Source organism: Anopheles cruzii, chromosome 3 (genome assembly GCF_943734635.1).
Source record: "Anopheles cruzii chromosome 3, idAnoCruzAS_RS32_06, whole genome shotgun sequence".
Lineage (NCBI taxonomy): Eukaryota > Metazoa > Arthropoda > Insecta > Diptera > Culicidae > Anopheles > Anopheles cruzii.
This window is the reverse complement of record NC_069145.1, coordinates 14,991,619-15,012,433: the sequence shown is the minus strand read 5'-3', so window position 1 is coordinate 15,012,433 and position 20,815 is coordinate 14,991,619. Positions and strand designations below refer to the sequence as shown.

At 44.3% G+C, this 20,815-nt stretch overlaps 1 protein-coding gene across 1 annotated transcript; it reads left to right on the top strand.

Annotated features, from left to right (window-relative positions):
• The first annotated feature begins 18,176 nt into the window (after positions 1-18,176).
• LOC128269914 (tRNA-dihydrouridine(20a/20b) synthase [NAD(P)+]-like) lies at positions 18,177-20,444 on the top strand. The gene is made up of 5 exons (XM_053007317.1): positions 18,177-18,334; positions 18,417-18,538; positions 18,594-18,669; positions 18,737-19,134; positions 19,915-20,444. The coding sequence occupies exons 1-5, from the start codon at positions 18,177-18,179 to the stop codon at positions 20,442-20,444; spliced, it is 1,284 nt and encodes a 427-aa protein (XP_052863277.1).
• The last annotated feature ends 371 nt before the right edge of the window (positions 20,445-20,815 follow it).

The following is a 20,815-nucleotide window of genomic DNA, read 5'->3' as shown; positions in this document are numbered from 1 at the left end:
TTGGAATACATTTTCTTGCCCTCTTAATCTCTGGTAGACTAAGTACACAAAGTAGAGTCCAGCAACATTATGGAGCGTTCGTTGAGAGTGTGAACTTGTTCGACTTGAAATCCTCTATGAATCATAGTCTCTGATTCTGGTAGCGTATAGCCAGCCGGAGCAGATCATCATCTGTCCCTACATTGGGGGTTTTCCTGTGCACTTCATCCTCGTCAGAATCAAGACTGAGAAATGTAAAACCAACAAGAACATCGTTGTTTTGATACAGTTTTAATTGACTACCGGAAGATCCGGAAAGGCCGCATCCCGGAGTGCAAAGAGCATTAGCACCCGGAACGGGCGGCATATAAACAAGATTTGCTTTAAAAGAAACCAAGAAATCGTTCGCCTGATGTGATAATAGGACTGAGACCGCTACTAATCCGACCGCAGAGATGTCGAGCCATTCGTGTAAGTGATTCAATGTTTGCCCAGCAATTACGAGAGTCGGTAACACAAACATAAACATTACGACGTAAGGGCATGAATCTCCCAGATCCATTAAAAGCCGGGAGTCGGAGAGGAGATTGATTTCAATTCGTTCGGATATCTTGTAGCGCTTTCCGTAGGTGGTGTTCGTCATCGTACTACGTGGCCCCGCAGGGTTTCGTAAAATGGATAAATGGTCTAGCTAATTTCTACTGACAGCACACACTCCGAGCAAAAGATTGTCTAGAGCCAGCCTAGAGATGGTCATACAAGTCTCGGGGCAGACATGAATGTCTTACTCATTGATTCATTTGTTCTGTGAGCGAACCAGATACACATGAACACATTTGCAATGGGAACGTTTCGAAATCAATTTATCATTTGCCGACAATATTCTGTGGCCATCTCAAGCCAGACCGTTGCATTTTGGAACCACCGAGTATTACTTGCACTGTCCCATAAATAATACACAAAACTTCTTCTTTCTTGACATACACTTACTTTTTGAACCCGATGCGGTGGAAACACAGTTGAAAGAAAGGAAACCCAGATGGAGAAAAGCCCTGGGGTTCTTGGTGAAGGCATTTTCAATATTTATTATTATTTGTCAAACATATTTTCAATCGGAAATGATGCGGAAAAAGCAAAAAGGAAAAGAAAAAGCATCGATAGCGCACAGGCATCGCAACATACAGAGGAATGGTCAACAGCAAAATGGCGGAAGAATCGCCAGGAAAAAGAAAACACAAAATTGAAGTTTTCTGCCTTGGGACCACCCGGAAGTGTCTATGTGTATGTGTAGAAAATATATTGACAATAACTAGCACTAACTTTCAAGAGACTTGGGCGAATGCAGCTAACGAGTTTCTTTCCAACTTCAGGAGTCTTCCAGCTATCTGGTGCTCCTCACAAATTTCGGAAAGCCTGAACTCACCCCAAAATACCGGCTCCGAAATGAAGGTTGATCCAATACTAGCCAGCGAAGTCACAAAACGGAGAAGCCAAAAATGCCGAGCATCCTCTTCGAATGTGGAACTGATGGGAAAAATGTCTGGTACTAATGCTTCTTGGAAAAATGCCCCCTCCGGCGATCTACTTTTTGTGTTTGGTGGTCCTTCGTGGTATACCACACTTCCTGGTTGGTGAGACCGAAATCTTCGAACATTCCACTCGATCCATGGACGGTAGGATTTCGACCACATAAATTATAAATATTTTTATTTTTATAGAGTCATTCTTAGCCAGGGACCTAATGGGTCTCTTCGATTTCTCGGGGACCATAGGTTCTGCGGACACTGGCTTAAATTATTCATCAACTTTTCGGGAAAGAGTGAGAGCGACGATCATTTATTTTTAACGGAAGAAGCTTTTTCTCATCTCTTTTCAGTTCAATTGTCTTCCTGTTACCGTTTCTTCCGTAGTTTTGATTGTGTTATTCCTGCGTCTGCGCTGCTGCTGCACAAAAAGAGGAAACCCACCGAAACGAAAGGTCCTTAACGTCTTTATCATAAATCCGACATGGCAGATGCATCGGTCTTCGTATCCCTTTTTATGCTCGACTTCGCCAAGCGGAATCCGAGATATTCGGGGCACCTTTTGGGTTCCTTGTCTTGTTTCAAGACACAACTTCGAAGGGTTTGGGACTCCTCGGTCGCGCCCCATGGTTTACCAAACTCCGCTTAGGATCGTCTGGCTTTGATTTGTGAGATGTTCTTGAGCGAAGATTTATTGAAATATCAAATTATGAAAAATGAACCCAAATCCGTAAGCGATCACAGTTTCCAGCCAGGAAGCGATCATTTGCTCCGATCTACGTTGGTCATCGGAGTCGGGGAAACCTCTCGCAAGATCTTGATACCGCCAGAAAACTAATGAGTAATTTATTCGAAGCATTATTTGTTTTCTTGGTCCTCCTGGTGGCGTCTGCTCATATCTGCTGCGAGTCTTGTAAAGTGCACTTCAGACTCCTTAAAGAAGAGCCACGTCGCCCGCAGATATGTTAAGCGAGGCATGGACTGATGAGTACTCAAAGTCGTAGATTTATTGCTGATAGCTTGGACATGCTCTTGTTTATTAATGCGAAGCGAAAAAAGAAACTCCAAACTGTTGTTTGATGTTTCGTGTATGGACTTGTATGCAAAGAGAATCACTTACTGTGTTCTTACGACGCAGCACGATAAAGTGCAGACATGATATGGAAATAAAACCTGGTAGATGAAGGCGCAATTTGTAGCGTTCTTTCAAATGAAAGTGTAAAAGAAGTGAACTCCAATCGGTGGTGAAATTATTAAATTGATACATATTATTTACAAGACATTTACATCGACATAAAATCGTATATTAAAACCATCAACACTACTTTTTCGAGTTTAATTCTGTGCAGCTGATCACGAATTCCGCCTCCACGAAGGAAACTGGCTGCTTGTCGCTGCTGATGGTTGACGTGTCATTTTACTTTGAGCAGTTTGTTTCCCAGAAATGTCAAACATATCCGGCACATTGTTTTTCCTTGTCAAACAGCGACAAAATTAATGCTCCACTTCTTGGCCGCCAAGAGCAGCAGCAAGTTAATTTGCGTTGTGAAGAATGGATCCAATTATACGCCAGCAAAGTCTGTCGCCTTTTGCTGCTACACACCTCGTCAGAACCTAGCCGTATCGTTCCCGTTGCCGTCGGTTGCTGCTATTTTGCATAATCAAATCATCTCGTTAGAATCCATTAATTTGACATATTGTTTCGCCGACGAATCGGGCCCAGCAGCAAAAGCAATACAGGGTCTGCGGAGCCAATGGCGCACAATAAAAAATTATGTTACTCGTGGCTTCTGTGTTTTTCACGTGGCCGGGTCAAAAGTTGTATAACCAAAGGTGTCCATAATTCACCTAAATCCTTACGTTGAACTAAATGAAATAGAGAAAAATCCTTACGCCAACGCACGCACGCCACGCATTATTGTTGCGACGCGTCGCACGATTTATGAACGCCAGAGCAATTAACGTCGGACGATTAACGTCGGAGAAGTCGAAACGCATACGTCTTCCAGGACGGAAAGTTTTCTACATGCGAAACTGTGTCCATCGGTTTTTTCCACCAAAGTCCAACCCTTCAAAACCGTAGCCCAGGTCCCATTAATCACCGGTGCGGCCATTAAAAGTTCAAGCCGCCAAACCGCACGATCCCTTTCGGGACACACAGAGAGCCAAATTAAATTCGCTCCAAAACAATTTATGACACATCGGCGACGACGTCGGCGTCGAACGATGCAGCATGGTTTCCGATGGTGGCTCATCGAAGACTGGCTGCCATAGGCTCTCCGCTGGTGGGCTACGAAGAAATCCCGGATCACGGGGAAATTGATCCAAAAATGGTTGAGGAAGACAAAAAATCGAATCGATGAGTCTCTTCCACATCCTGCATCGGGCCCGAGAGCGTAGAGATCCGTGGATTTATGTGCACACAACACGGAAGAAGGCAGAATGAATCAACGGTGTGGCGTCTTGTGTGGCCTCGCTGTCTCCGGATATAGGCCCTAATCGGTTTATAAATGGTCTCCGATGGCGAAACACATGCCATGTCTTACCTGGGAAGGTGGTACCTCCTGATGACGTAGACGGTGACTTCTCACTCAGCCGCATATACTGGAAGAAGTATTCTTCAGTCGGAACCGGGAAGTGAAATAAATGGCCGCCAAGCGACAGTGGGCAGAAAGGTTTCCGAAATGTCAGAGATTTATGGTCTTGGTGATACGCTGTGCGCTGATTTGAGGCAAGAACGTAATTTATTGGATCTATTCCCCAAACGTACGCATCCAAAACATTGTAGCGTCCTGTCTTGCGTTGTCGTTGTCGACTTTAGGATGGTGCTTAGCAGAATTGCTTTATTGGCATTCTAAAACTCACATACCTTGCCAAAGTCTTACCAGAACCTACAGTTGAAACGACGGGTCGACAATGTTTCTATATAAGGATATAAGGAAAAAGACCTTCGGATTTTAAAAGTTTTAACAAAAATGGATACGTTTACTGTTTACGTATATTTCTGTGTAGAAGCTAATTCTACCTGTTTTTGCCATCTTTCTACTTTCGGTCTGCCACACCGGAAAAGAACAAACGCTGGCAACATGGGACTTTTAATCTTGTCCAACATCTTAATTATCCCGAAACACTTTCATACTTCACTTTAGCTTCACCTTCACTACTTTGAGAGTAGTGTCTGGATTTTATGTCTGTATCCCTGTCGTTGACCTTGTACAACCGGCGATAATTAATCTGTCAATTAACCGTATCCTTTTGCTCTCTCCACTCTTTGTCTTTTGCAGGTAAAATCATGAGCCTTTTCGATCTTTGCTAGAGTCGTTAACCAACAACCGCTTCCGGTCGAGTGTTGGTCGCCACTTCCAAAGTCACGTGAACTGCGGTAAAACGTGAAGGAAACCCGAAAATATAACCACCAGATGCCCCTCACAGCGACGGCCACAACACGCCATACCGAGGACTGTGTTGAAATCTCTACCCTCGGGAGTGCAAACAGGATGATTTTATCTGCCAGGCATAAATCAGATTAAGTAGTTAACCTCTTTTGGACACTCTCGAAAAGTTCGAAATCAATTTGACTTGAAATTTACGCTTTTTTACAGCTCCCGGGGTCGTCCGCTTATGCCCCGTGTCACCGTGTCCCAAACACGATTGTAGTTCGTAGGACAGGATGTAGGATGGGAGGAGTAGGATGTTTCACTGGTCAATACTCCAAGCTTCCAACGCCCCGGGCTGTCCTCTCACGGACCAAAAGGATGCCCCAAAAAGGGATGAAGCAGTAAAGTGCGTGTTTTTGTGACTTCGGCTTATCAAGCAAAAGTTTTTGTTTTGACTACCATCGGGTGAAGTAACCCACACACAGCGCCGGGGTCGATTAGCCAAGGGAGTCCGAGCTTCGAACGATCTGCCAATGGGCGGACACAAAACCCTAAAGTTACAGATACCTTTCATCATTAGCGTGTTGGGAGATAGGGCGTGTAAATGGTCCTGCTGTTGCAACGACCATCCCTGCCGTCATTGTTGTTATCTAATTTATGAAGCCCTTCTGCCCCGGTTTGAAGCTGAACACGGCGTCAAACTTTTCCACCAACACCCTAAACGCGCCTAATTTGGAACGTATTTCAAAGCACATTTTTATCCACATTAGGAGATAACCCTTCTTTTGGCCGCCGTAAATGCCGATGGATTTGTCCCTTCTGGTTGTGTCCTGTCAAAAAGCGATTACGGAGGCGGATGTCATAATTTGATTACTCAATCTAGACGCTTCGAGTTTTACAGCTTTCGATCAAGCACCCGACCAGATTGTTTGGTGAAATTAAATAGAGATTATGGAAGGTAACCGCAGCGAAAGAATGCGTCTAAACATGCCAATCCCGATCGAATCGAAAGCAGTCAATGGTCTAAAATGTGTTGCCCGAATCTGATGCCCAAACCAATCGCAACAAATCCCCTTAGTTTCCTCCAGATTCTTTTGGTCTTTTTAACTTAGGCCTGCTGGCAGTCTCCAAAACTCTTGTGTCACTCTCCGAACCGCGCCATGTCACTGTTTGTCAAATCTTTCAATTTGGTTGAGCTTCCGTAAATCCGATGGTCCGGTTTTCCTAGTTTTGATCATTCCTTCTACACACAACCCGAGTGCGTCCCTAGTATTTCGAGTCGGATTTCAGAAACAAACGTCTACGCTCTCTCTACAAAGTCGGAACCTGCCGGGTCGTAACGTAAAACCTCAAAACATTAATCTAATCTCGGTGATGATTTTTCCCTCTGGGGCATAGTTTGGACGTTAATCACACGATCGCGGTCCGAAGGGGTTACTCGGCTTCTCTGCCTTCAACACATCTGTCGGCATAACTTTGAAAACCGAGCAGGTTGTTGAACGAAATAATTAACAAGGTCCATAGAACGTGGTCAACGCGGCAGGTTCATAAAAGCCCCAGTTACTGGGCGGCGTGTTGCAATCCGAAGCCAACCAGGGGAGACGTTTCAATCCCTGTCTCGCTCCATAACACGAGCATTTTGCTAAAGTCCCCCTTGGGGAGTTCTTGGTCGCGGTGAAAGACAGATGCAGCATCAACTTCTGATTCTATGCCATTCACCATGCGCCTAGTTTGTGGTGATGCTGACATTCTATTTTCGTTACAACGTGTGGACCATATTTGTTTAACCAGACTGCTCAACGTTTTTCTGGTGACAATGCATCAGTGGCAGGGTCGATTGCCATTGCCATCATAAGCCGATTGCCTATCGATGGCCCTCCATAAGGCCATGCTCTTAGGCGAGTTAAAATCGTCCATTTTTTTACACTTCACTTACAGAAGTAAACGCCGGCCCAGTAGGGGCGCTGAGAGACCACAACGTTCAAGGGGCAAATGGAAATTCTCTTAATTAGTTGTGCAAACATAGAGGCTAATTATCACGTTCCTCTTTTAGGCGAGCCTCTGCTACTGACTCTTGCAGTCACCAAACACAAGGCAAACTGGCTGTGGTAGTGTACAAGGAAGATGAAACAATGCACGCTTGGCTGTGACTTTTAATAATTATTGTTCTTTGTGTGTTCCCTTAAAAGCCTTGCTGCGTCGTCTTTGAAAAGATACTAATTGAACCAAGTTCGGTAGTGATTGTAATGGAGTTACTTAGAGCAGTTTGGTTTTATTACTTAGCAAAATATGAGTAATTTTAAACCAAAGTTCGTAGTATATTTTCACACCGTATGAAACTCTGTAACAGTACCAAATGAATGAATGAATGAACGAACCAAAATACTTCGGGAAATTTTCTTATAACGCGACGCACGTGTCAGACAAATGGTTGTAAGGTCCAAGGCAATCAAGGTAATTATGGGGCTGTCTCTGTTGTCTTCCTTTTTGGTATAAATTTCCCATAATTGTCATTCGCCATGGTTTGTTATGTTTTTTGACATTTTCTCAAAAATACCTCCCACGGAGATGCAACCCGACCAACCGGGAGGTTCGTGACCGCCTAAGCAATGCCACAATAAATTAGCATATTTCACTCGCCGACCTGGAATGCAATTTTTCGTATCGTCGTGTCAAACACGCGATGGAGGTTACGTCGCCAATAGTGACAGGTGCCGCATATGCATGTTTAATGCACATTAGATCCGCGACGACGACGACGTCGCGGATGATGAGGATCATCAAATCCTCTGATCAAAAGCTTCGTCGAGGGCGGCCCAACAACACACTAACAATGGAGTCGGGCTCGGAATGAGTTCATAAATTAACTGAAAATGGAATTTGATGTGCTGATAACGTGTTGCGAGGCTGGCCACGCTGGCCGGGCGTTTATGTGTTTCTGTCACGGTTTATGCACACTGGCCGTGTGACACAGTGCACTGCACTGCTCGATGTTCGATGCTAATGGCGGCTAAATAATGGCCCCAGAGTTCACTAGACCCGCGTGGCTTCGAAGCGGCCTTTCCCGTGGGTCGGCAACATGGCAACATGCAAACCAACACATCGGCAAACACATGTTAACTGCACGTTGCAGCCAGGAGCGCCATGTCCAGACGAGGTGTGAATGACTTGGATGGCTATCGATCCCCAATATGTCATGAACAGTAACAGCTGGCGAAAGATGTGTGACGATGCGAACTAGAAATTTCTTTTTCTGTGGGTTGTAAACATTTCTACATTTGCCAGCCAAAATGTTTGGGCAGACAGAGTACAAAAAGTGCGGCAAAACTCATCTTCCAAACTGCGACGAAGATGGTCATTTGGGCAGCAATCGTTAAACGACGTTTGAAAGCTGATGCAGTGCGAAAGTAGAAATGTGGTTTTGCTAAGTTTAAGTAACGTGCATGCACGAGATGCACACACCACCAGTCCATCAACAAACAGGTTCGTGTCGTCCGAAGAGGCACCTTCAAACATCCTTCGAGAACCTCCTGGAACCTGGTTCTTGTTTGACAACATTCCTTAATTGGTGTTGTGCACTGGGAGCGCTCTCAGTTTAACCCCCTGGGAAGCGCCGGGGTCGAAATAAATTTACACAAAATTTACGACCGACTCCTGCTGCTTAGTAATTAATTGTCAATGGCATCCACATTTTATGGGGCACTTTAATTGACGATGTCTATAAGTATTGACCATATTTCAACAAAGGATTTTAAATTAACGTACTGTTTTTAATATGTTATGAATATTTTTTTACGTTTAATGCAACTTCAGTTTGCCAAAGCCAACTGCAAGCATTGCTCAAATAGATGGCCCCAACATACCTCTGCATGCATCACCAAAGAAAACCTAATGTTGATAATAAAATAGTTTTTTCCCTTGAGAGCTTCGAGCCTCAATTCTAAACAAACTTTGACGTCGGTATCCGATATCGGGAAGCTTCGGATTCATTTTGCATGGTACCTGAGGTAACTAGATAAGCCATCGTGTACGACAAGCAGCAGGAATGTGGTACCGATTGCCTTCACTTCCGACTTTGCTCAAAGCCAATCAGTCCGCCGCTTCCGGATACTGTACGTCTCGAGATATCTCGAACGGTCTGCGTGTTTGAACCGCCTTTCAGGGATACCGATGGACGTCTATCGGATGGGAAGCTGTTAGGGCTTCGGAAAAGAACGAGCAATGCCCAAAGGAAAGATAGACCTTATGTAAACACCGAAGCACTTATGCGTCAGCGACAAGGTTCACTTCACCTTCGATTTAACTTGGACTGATGTACCTTCAAGTCCACTTAGTATAATTTTGCCACTTTCGTCAACGACTTGTGTTTTGGCTTTGGAGGGAGAAGATTTCACTGGATGCTTGGTTGGCTTGGCGTATACACTTAAAGAATGACGATAAATAGGCATCCTAAAGATGCCTCATCTCCGACAACCAAACACGCACAACTTTATCAAATCATTTCAGCCAATCTAATCACGACAGTTCACACGCGAACAGATCAAAGCATAACTGCGGTTCCAATTGGTCCCTCTAAATTCATTACGCCCTTCCTTATTTCATTGTAGCGATCTACAAGGCAACAACATCAGTGTTGTGTACGAATCCGATTTACAGGGGCTGGCAAAACTGCGGATACTGTAAGTAAAGCTCAACTTCTACCTTCCTAATGGTTGCTCAATAAATTGTAGAATGAAGTCAAAAGTGTCGGTGGCCCCTTTTTCGCTCGCGCTCGCGTAGTAGCAATTAAATATAAAGTTCATAAAAATCACGAAACTGCAAGACCCGTGCACGTTCAAGACATTCGGTCACCACCTTCATCGCTAAGAAGGGGTGGACGCCACGAAGGGCTACTGCCGCTAGGTTTTATCACTCTCCTAAGCATCGACTTTTGCGACTCTTTCGACACAATCTCCAGCTACACTAGCCACTTCCGGATGGCAACGACAACGACATTTTAAACTAATTACAACGACCGCACCGGCAACGGGTTCGGTTGTGGCGCTGACGGTTGGAGCGTGTGGTGCGAAACCACCGATGGGAATGTGTCGTTCCGTTCGACGGCACTACATCCGGCGGAGGATGGTTTTAATAATGTTACGCGAAGTACTTTGCTAAACTTGCCCGTCCCTGTCAGTATACCACGGTACGTCAGCCTCTGAAACGATCGAATTGAGTCGGCTTCCGGCGCAGCAGTAAAGGAAATTAAGTTAGTGCACCAACTTAGGCAACTTTGAACCAAACAAATCAAGATTTCATTTTTCTATCTACAACTTCGAACCGGACGGATAACGAAGTTATTCTACTTTTTATTGGATTGGATTTTATCATAACTGGATGAACCACTGTCTCGTTGAACATCACATAGTGATTCGGAATGTGTGTAAATTAAAGCTTCTTTGTAAACAAAACGGTAAGGATTTGGTCGTAATAGTTGGCAACCTGCGTTGATCAGCCCTTCACCATGTAATCCTAAGCCAGGCGACGAAAGATCCAAACGTGTCCGAATGACACTGTTTAATGTCACCATCAAAGTGTCCCACCACCAGTCTTGCTCGTCGCCCTTCGCGCCAGTGATTTATGCTTAAGAGCTCTCACTTTCCAGCTCATCTTCGATCCACGATCAAACCGGTACCACATTATTCAAATTGTGGTGTGATTTAAATACCTAACGAAACGAGAAACGATCCCAAATCAGAGCACCCTGCCTGCTCTCGCTTTCGATGGATAAGCCCTTCTCATTTATTTATCATTTTAATCGATTTCCTATCGTATCCTTACTTTCATCGATTAAATCAGTCCCAGTCGGGGTCATTATGGCTGCGACTGGCCGTTGGCAAGCGTCCAACAACTAAACCAAAAAGGCAATTGTGCCACTTTCGCCTAACGTTCAGTGGTGCGGAGACGATGATGTGTTATGCGCCGCGTTTGAGGATCATTAATTTGCATAAGTGGAATATGAGACATTTCTGGTCGCTTCCGTGTCTCTCTTATGTTGCTTCAGATGAACTTCTCTTCTTGTCGGTTCAAGTGGTTACGAGTGACACTCAATTTTCGATTCATCTCCTCGCTCTGAACATGTTACCTGTAGTTTGGTCTTATCTGCCATTTTATATGCTCCATTTCCTGGTATTTATTGGTCCGATTTCGTAAGAAATTTGTTTAAAAAGTAAACTCCGACCGCAACCCAACATAAACGGTGTCGGTCAAGCTGGCTACCAATGCATTTTTTTCTCCAAAACCGCTTTTACTCGATCTTTTAGTGTTTCCTTTTCGAGAGTGTTAAAGTGTCAAAGGCTTGCCGTTGTCGTTTGGCGCCTTTCGGTTACGACCGGAAACGGCGACTAGCTTCAGTGTAAACCCGTTTACACATGAAACCACTACCACTCTTAAAACGATCTTTTTTATTCGTAAAAGATAGTCCCTTCCGGAGGCTACTATCATCGAACTGGTCCGAATCCATACTGTGCCCTGCTCGGGCTTCCGTCGCCGTCGTCTGTCTGCAGATCCAATTTCAATTAATGTATAATTCAAATGCGACATCGTGGCTACTTATGAGCCCCAATGTGGTGTGAAAACGTATCGCATATCGGAGACGATGAATTTAATTAGCGGTATTACTTTCGCCATTTTTATCCAGCAAAGCGTGTTACTGGTTTCATTTTTACCATTCGCCGAGAAGCGCCATTTGATGGACGATTATTTTCTATTTGAATATCAAATTTTTATATTGAGATAAGACAGTCGACATTTTCGAAAACGTGAACTTTTTTGTCATTTGTTTACTATTTACTTGTTTTACTTTATTTGAAAGACCAGGAGTTTGAACCCAAAACAGAAAAACTGGTTGAATATTTCATTTTGTTTTATTCAAATTCACTAACGACATGGTTGGGTCTCGTATTCAAGGATTAGTCCTGTGTCTAGTTAGCATTAATCTCTTGTAACAACTTAATTTTGCTAACGAATGACACTCTTAATAAATTACTGTTACCGCCGCCTACATTACCATTCATTATCCAACGGAATATACAACCTCCATTTTGCCACCTTCGCGGTCTAAGCAATCACATAATTTTACATGATTTGTGTAACGCCATGTTTGTCCAACACATTTACGTAAGTGTCTTTTATCTACCTTTGCAGCCAACTGACGGATAACCAGATTTACACAATCGAGAAGGACGCTCTTCATGATCTGATATCGCTGGAGAGACTGTAAGTTACGATTTTTGCTGCCTAAACCGTCATAATACGAATTCCTAGACCACAGGATCTTCCTATTTCTTTCTCTTGTCCACTCTCTCTCTCTCTCTCTCTCTCTCGTTTTCCTCTTTCTCTCTCGCTCTCTCGATCCCCCTCAACCCTCCCATCCACCTTAATCGGCACTACACTCTGGCAACTTATTATACAAGTATCAAAGCAGCAAATCTTGATGTTCACATGGCACTACCAAACCGACATACGTCTCTACACAAAAAACTAACCTCGCAAACTGACAGACAGCGTCAAATCACCTGTCGTAACACCGAACCGCTTACCATTGGCAGTCAATCAACCAGCTTTATGCGTTTCGGTCGTCGGTGTTTCTACGTTTGATTTTTCGTTCCGTTAAAACACGGTTCCTAGAAACCATGCCGCAGAGGTCTAATTTATTTTTAATTTTTGCAACCTTTTTGACGTTTTTGGGAGTAATATTTTAAACTTCTGTGGCCATGTTTTCCATAGTTAGTTTACCTATTCATACCTCGTTTACCTCTTCGGATAGACCATCAGACAATTTAGTGTTAATTTATGCACAATTGATGTGCGCGCGAAGGATTATTTACAACTGTTTTGCGTCAAATACAACGCGCACGGCACATAAAATCGACTGAGTTATTGGTCGCCCATCGGCGATTGGTTCATTTGGCGCGTTTTCTCGTTTAATAAAGTGATTTTCTATCGACCGTTGGTGGCCGACTCCAGACGCCGGACTTGCATTAGGTATGCGAGTGGTTTGGTGAATAAAAATGTAAAATAGATAGAGGTACAATTAGCAACGTTAGTCTGGTTCTTTGGTTCTTGGGCAGATAACCTTTGTCTACATCATAATTACTGTGAAACATATCAAAAAGAAATTCTATTCGTGTGTCACAACTTCTCGTTGCGTCATATTTTGCAGCATTTTATGATTGCTGAAATGGAAACATATGGCATTGGTTTTATTATTTTGAATTATGCGCCATGCCTTAGAAGCTTTTCCCAATGTTGTATCTCCGTTTCTTTTTCCCCCGACCAACGCCATTGATGGTGGTGGCCAAATAAAACTGCCTTTCTCGGAATCTCAGAATCGGAAATCGATTTCTTCCGTTAATTATCCGATGACTCTCATTATCAGTACGATCGAAGTGTCTAATTGATCACGCCCCTTACAATCAGCATAACGTAATCTGCTGTTCCGATGCTAGCAGCATGAAAAAATCCCTCTCGTCAGCATACGACTCAGCAGCGTCACGGGACACGCAGTGGAGGACGACACATTTTTAATTAAGTTTCGATCTGTTTTCATTATCATTATTCTTGTATGGCATGCGCTTTGCTTTGCAAAACATAAATATTTTTGTTATTTCTCATGAACTTTTACATATTGGTTGAACTTAGTTTGGAATTCAAAATTTAGTTTTAAACCGGTTATTATTATTTTCGCACTGTTTGTGCTACTATTTTCCTACCTCATTCATTGCGGCGTTGCTCATTGTTCCTAGTTTAATCAAATTTACAAGCGCATCACGTTCGTTCGTGCAACTCCATATCAGGCGTGGCAGAGAGATAATTTATTTCCACCCGCAATCCTAATTAAGTCGTACGATGTGCTGCGCTTATTCCAAACATGCCCTCCGTGCAACTCAACTCGAAACCAACATAAACATGACGGCAGAGATGACCTGAAAAACGAATTAAAAATCCCGCGTGTGCCAGGTTTTGGCAATCAAATCTACCTCCGAAATGCAATTGTGCATCGCCCAAAATGCATCCAGGTTCGGGGTTTTGCTGTATGAAAAGCGGGTCAAATGCGAATGCGGTGCCCACAGTGACATAAAAATGCGTCGCTCAATTTGATGATCCTTTGCGGGTGCACATCGCCCGTTGTGCTATCTGATCATCTCTTACCTGTGCTCATATTTCCGGTTGCAACTTCCGGACGAACGAAACGGCCTGCAACCATAAACAAACGCACCATGTAAGAATCGCGAGAACGTGGCCTGTGGAAAAGGATGTGTTTTAGTCAGGACCAAGCCGCGATGCTGCTGACCAATGAATGGTTCCCTTGGCTCTGGGCTCATTTGCCGCTCCTGTAGAGCAGGCAGATAGCGGTCGTGGTCATCACAGGACACAGTTCCAACGTACGTGAGGTTCATGAATATGTAAATGTTAATTTATATCACCAAAGTCACCCACAAAAGCGCCCGACTCCAATAACGCGCTCGACCATTTCACATTTTCGCACCATCCCGGGAAGTGTGAAAAGATAAAATTCCCGGACGTGAGTAGCAAAAAAGCAACCACCGGTCGGTTTCAACGTTCGGCCCAGCGAGTTTCAGAATCAATGAAATCAAATTACTGGAAAAATGGTCTCTCACCCACAGTGTCCCCCCGGGCTGTGCCAAAATGTCCAGACTAGGTGTTCAGGCGTTTTGAGTTTCAACATTTTTATTGCATTCTATCCAAAGGACCAAAACCTATCCTGCGTTGCGTTTCATTCGTCGTAAGTCCGGCTCTTTTAAACAAAATTAGCAATTCACTCTCGCCACTCGCGTGCTCTGGTACATGCGCCAAATTAAAAGTGCCATAATGCGTCATATGGACGCCGCACTTTTTGCCTGTTTCATGCATGCAACAACACCTCCTCATCAGTAGCAGCTCTAATATGTTGACCGTGCCTTTTTATGAACCCTTTTTGCATATTCACACCCCACACCGGGGCACGAAAGAATTAGCTTATTGCTTTTCTTTGGCCGTTAGGTGCAATCGATGTAAATGGCGTGACGATAATGAACTATTCCAACAGGCGCCACCATGAAGTCATCATAATTAAAGAACTGATTACGTGGTCAACGAAGAACTAATGTACAAACCATGCGACATTTCATTTTAATTGCCTGTTAGTATCGAGGTTAGGGAAAATTCTAATTAGGTTTAGAAAATGGGTAGTAATAGATTTAGTGAGGTTCTGATTTTTCAACGCAAAAACTTTTTTTTTTTTAATTTGAGACAGGGCAATACCATCATTCTCGAAATGTTATTGTGCGATTCTCTCAATCTCAATGGTTATTCTGTCCTAGGAACTCAAAATCTTACTACTTTCCCTTAGATAACTACCATACGACCTTACATAACTACCATTTTTCCCTTAACTCTCGCAGATCCAGCGAATAACGCCACAGAGGACAGCGTTCGCTGCTCATATCCCTGCCAATACCCTTACCCGAGGATATCAAGGACCAGCATAGTCCGTGATTAGACCATCACAGCTACATCCTCATCCTCATGCGTTCCAAGGACAAAACTTCAGGAGCAACGGTAGCCGTGACCTTGGATGTTATGGGGACCATCCGTCAAAAATACCGACAAGAAAGATGTTTCAAGGCCGAAGGCTTATTCGAAGTTGATCTGTTGAGTGCGGAAAATCAATCAATCCCCTAACGATGGTGTAATAACCCTGTTCAATTTTCCAAACGGTCGATCAGTCCGGATGAACACGGCGATGGCGCAGATCAACAGGTAAAAAAATGAATTCTATAAGTACATAGAATGCTTCATACTTGTATTTCACTAAATCACCAAAGAAGTAGCGTTCTGTGCCCAAGCACCAAAGCACAGGGCAAACATATCGTTATAGTGAGGACCTGTTACGGCACTCCAATATATAAAAATCTATGTTCGGTTCGATCTGTTTGTACACGTCTGAGTGAAAAGTACGCGCAGTAACTTCGAGCGCCCACGTCAAATTAGAATAAAAAAAAACAAGTCGATTAATTGCCTAGGGCACACTTTTTCCATACAAATAGCTATAGCCTTATTTATTCGATCGTTCGTAGAGAGTACCATTGGGGAAAATGCGTCAAATCCCTCAATAATTTTCCCTTGACACGAAAACAATACTCGTTAACGTTTCACAGAGAGCGAAAATGTTCAAGCATAAAATAAAACGTCAACTTTGCAACCAGTGTTAAAAAATACACCTTTTCCACGGCCTCCAAGCCTTGGCCACGATGGCCGAAGTGTCGTTTGAAAATCCATTTACAAAATATTAATGAAGTTCCTGCATGATTTATTCGGTGCCCGATGCACTCGTTAGCCAGTCTGGCCAGTCTAGCTTAACGGTTCAGGGAATGCATCGAACGATGCTGGTTTGGGTTTGGGAGTAAAAGCTTTTTTCTGCTTCTTGCCAGCTATCACTATTCGATTTCTCATTTAATACACTCTTGATTTTGGTGCTGTGGTCATTTTGGTAGAGATTCCTGTTCCACAAAATAGCGAAAGACCTTAAATCAACTGCTCACATCGAAGCTACACAGTCTTCACTAATCTTAAGCCCACGATTGATGCAACTTCCTGATTTTGCTCGTAAACCTTGGCTCAAAAGTTGAACTCACAAAACCATGATTTAACCACTTGATGCAACACCCAAATTCCTGCCTTTCTCATCGAGAACATTCCACTTGAACCACTCCATTATCATAACCCATTTGACCTCACGACTATTTCAGAAACCCACCGTAAGATATTTGCCGTAAACGTGCCGTAAGATATTTGCATTGCAGTCACCACTCAACCATAACCTCCGCACTAATTAATGCTCATTAATTTATGCTTGATGCCAAACCGACCATGCTAAGAACACCACCGTCCCAAAAAGCCCCATCAGCCACTCTTTGCAGCACGGAAACGTTTGATAATGGTTTTCAAAATCAATTTGAAGGCTCTTTGGGCCTTGGGCACGGTTCCGGCCGGCGGCACTGAGTTTCTTTGTTAAAGTCGGGAGCATTTGTCGAAAGCTCGTCATAATTTAATTAGACAATGTTCCCGGTGCTTCAGAAGAATAATGAGAACCGACTAGAGTGTCCATTCTTGGACGCTTGTCCAGCTTTGGAAAAAGGGAAGCAAGAGGTGCCCAGTGCCACTGTACGAGACTTTCGCTAAATGTTAAACATGAAACGATATTCTTAGTTAGCTTGTTGTCAATAGAATGTTCCCCATTTTCTCTACGAATTGGCTGCAACCATTAGCACCATGTTCAAGCGGTAAAAGACACTAATCAACCATTGTGCGGGAGCGAACTTAAGAATGTTATCTGAATGGAGTAACTTAATCACTAATTGCCAGGACCTTGCATATTAATTGTGTTATGGTCCGGATCTAACCGATAGCATTGAAATGGTCGTTAATTGAATATCTCACATAGACTGGCTAAAAGATCCTGTTGATTCAATTTTCTTCAAAATCACGATTCAAATCATTCGCTTGGAAAGTTCCAGTGGACAAAGAGAAATCACTTATCGCTCCGGAGAGCAATCAATCTTATTCTGGGATTTTCAACATTTTGGCAGCCTCATTATCTAATTATGCTGCTCTTAGCGGCACTTTCACTTAAGCGTTACGGTTGCTTTGAAATCTGACTTTCCGTTCACGTAGCGCAGTTAAACTGCGCTTTGTTTGGGGTTTCAGTAGAGGTAACGCACTTCACGATTTTGTTAGTTAAGTCTTCGTTATTTTAAATCACAACCTCCCCAACTTTTATATATTTATTGATACGACTTTTAAGTTGTCAAAGCGTAGTCATCATTCAACACAGTTTTGACCTATTAGATTTGGTATGAGCTCGCCGTGCGAATTATTCTGCTCACGTATCGTAAGAGCTCCTGAAAAAAAGCTTTTGATCCGAACAGGCTATTGAACTTTTCCTGGATGGCCGGTGGATATCTCTCGAGTGAAACAAAGTATTTTCTCGCTGTACTTCAGAGCGTTATTCATCTAAACCGTTATTTAAAATATCATTTTTGAAATTAGGTAACTTTAATGTTGATTTACTCGCTCACGGGTAGATGGCGCTGCAAACTATGTGTTCTTTTCAATCTTGCACGCATTCCGAACTATCTGGTCAAAGTTGTACGCAATGGAAGAAAAAAGTAAGTGGTAGCGCGGGTTTAGCAGCATGGCGGACGCTTTGTGATGTAAACAAACGTCTGTCATTTGTCGTTCCGAAAACCGCACGATGGAGGTAAACGATGGGATTTTAATGGTTTGCCTTTTACCGATTATAAATCTTTTTTCTCAGAATAAAATGAAAACCAACATTCGTGACCTCTTCGAGTCGGCAGCGGAGCGTCGAACCTTTCTGAAGATTTGTGCTCCGATGGTAAGATACAGCAAGTAAGATGATGATGCTCCCCCGGAAAAGATGATGCTCTCCCGTCGGAAAATGAATCTAACATAAGTTTGCACTCCACCCAAGGCTCGAGTTTCGCAATCTGGTTCGCTCGTTTGGTACTGACCTTGCGTTCACCAGCATGATAATGGCGGACTCGTTTTGTCGGAGCGAAAAGGCGCGTTTGAATGAATTCACAACCAACAAAGGTAGAGCCGGCATTCCAAAACCTACGTAAGATAGTTACCATAGTACCTTTTTTAGACGATACTCCGTTGATAGCACAGTTCGCGGCAAACAATGCGATCGACTTCCTGTCCGCCACCGAAATGGTTTATCCGTAAGCTAGTGGCAAACCGCTTCAAACCCATTCGGCGTATATCTCAAATATCTACATTCTCCTGCAGATATGTCGACGGGGTGGATCTAAACTGTGGCTGTCCGCAGCGTTGGGCGATGGCCGACGGTTACGGAAGTGCAATGCTCAAGACACCTGAACTAATTGGCGATCTGCTCGCCACGGTACGACGCAACATGCCAAACAGCTTCAGTGTTTCGGTAAAAGTGCGATTGCTCTCGAATCAAACGATCAAACACACGGTCGATATGTGCCGCCAGCTGGAGGCCACGGGAATCCACTTCCTGACCGTGCACGGACGAACGGCGGCCGAGAAAACGAACGTTCCCGTCCACAAGGAGGCAATTCGAGAACTGAAACAGTCGCTCACGGTGCCGCTGGTAGCGAACGGTGATATCTTCACACTTGAGGACGCTCAGGAAATGCACCTACTGACCAGATGCGATGGTAAGGCGAATGGAAACTCGGAAAGTATTGCGGAACAACCCGCTCCAATCTATTCATCTATGCTCATGTTGGACATTTGCGACGCCAACGAGTGGCCCGAACTGGATGGTTGCTCCGCTGGCTCACCGAGAGTGCTGATGTCCTGGTTGAGCTCCGTGATTGACTGCTGGTGTCCGTTGATCTTGCGGATACCTTCCTTCAGATTGGACAGCACTTGAAAAAATTTACCCAACTCCGGAATGTCCTCCATGCTCCGACGTGAGTCCAACTCCTGCGGCACGGTTTCAAGCTTCTTGATCGATTTTCCCAGATCGACACGGTTGTTGCCATCGCGCACGATAACGAAATCCTGTGGCACCGTGCCCGTAGGGGTCGCTAGTGTTGTGGCCGCCCCCAGATGCTCGTCTAGATTTTCGAACGATATCGACGAAAGCACTTCGCGGGCGTTTACGAAAATGTTGTACGTATCGTCCAGCTGCATCCGTATGTCGTTGATCCGTTGCTGGATTAAATCTTCGCCCGTACTGTCGATTCCGGATTCTAGCAGCGAACGGACCGAGGCTTCCTTGCCCGTTTCGCTGCTGGTGTCCATTTTTGCTACCCTTCGGGACACCGACTCAAAGAACATTGTTTGCTCTGATCCACCCTTTTTTATTGTCGCCATCGATAGACGGTGTGGTTGGTTTCCAGGGGCAACGCAAACATGCGGGTCGTAGTAGCAACAACAGTTTGTTAATCGTACCGAGTGTAACGAGGTTGTGTTTTACCCTCCCATTGCAGGTGTGATGGCAGCGCGTGGCATACTATCGAATCCGGCCCTGTTTTCCGGCAGCAAAGGAACACCGCCCGAGTGCGTGGCACGGTGGCTGAACATTTGCGAGCAAGCCGACACCGATATGACGTTCCAGTGTATGCATCACCATTTTTCCTTCATGACCGAATCGTTGCTTGCCAAACGGGAACGGGTGGTGCTGAACAATCTGGGAAAGGACAAGCGTAAGGTGTACGATTTCATCCGGAAGCACATATCCCTTCCAGAAGAAGCTCCCGGAGGAGGTGCGTTCGATTTCCCCTCCAAACTATGTTGCACCTACAGCGAAGACAAGTTCCGAGGTCGAAGCCGCGAATCCCGGACGGCGGAAGATACTGAGCGCGCCGATGACAACGAGAACTACAACGCCGATGCAACGGATGGAAGCTTCTTCCAAAGCAAACGTGACGAACTGGGCCACCAGCGTCAGTTGGCAAGCGCACTCGATTATGATGGTGCTGATTTTATGGACGGAGGTTGTATTCTGTTTGACGAATAAACAATTGTTTGACCTGAAACCGTCGAGGTTGCTGCGATTTTCTAAGCGACTTCAAAACATTCTGTACGGTAAAGGAAGCAATCCGATTAGCATTTGGTAAGGTAAGGTAAGACTCGTACCAATGCACTAAAGAAAATCAGTTCCCATCGGAAGCTTCAGGGAAAACGCTACTCTCGCTTTTCTTCTCGGCCTACCGCACAGGTTTTCGCATAGTGCACCACTTGTTAGCCATTCCAGTGTCTTGGGCGTTTTTACCGGTAAAATTCGCTCCAAAAATTCCTCAAAGCTGCCGTTACGGACTTGAAAAAAATCGACTTTCTGAAGCTGCAAAAACACGAAAAGAACAAGAGCGACTGGTAGTGACTTGCATG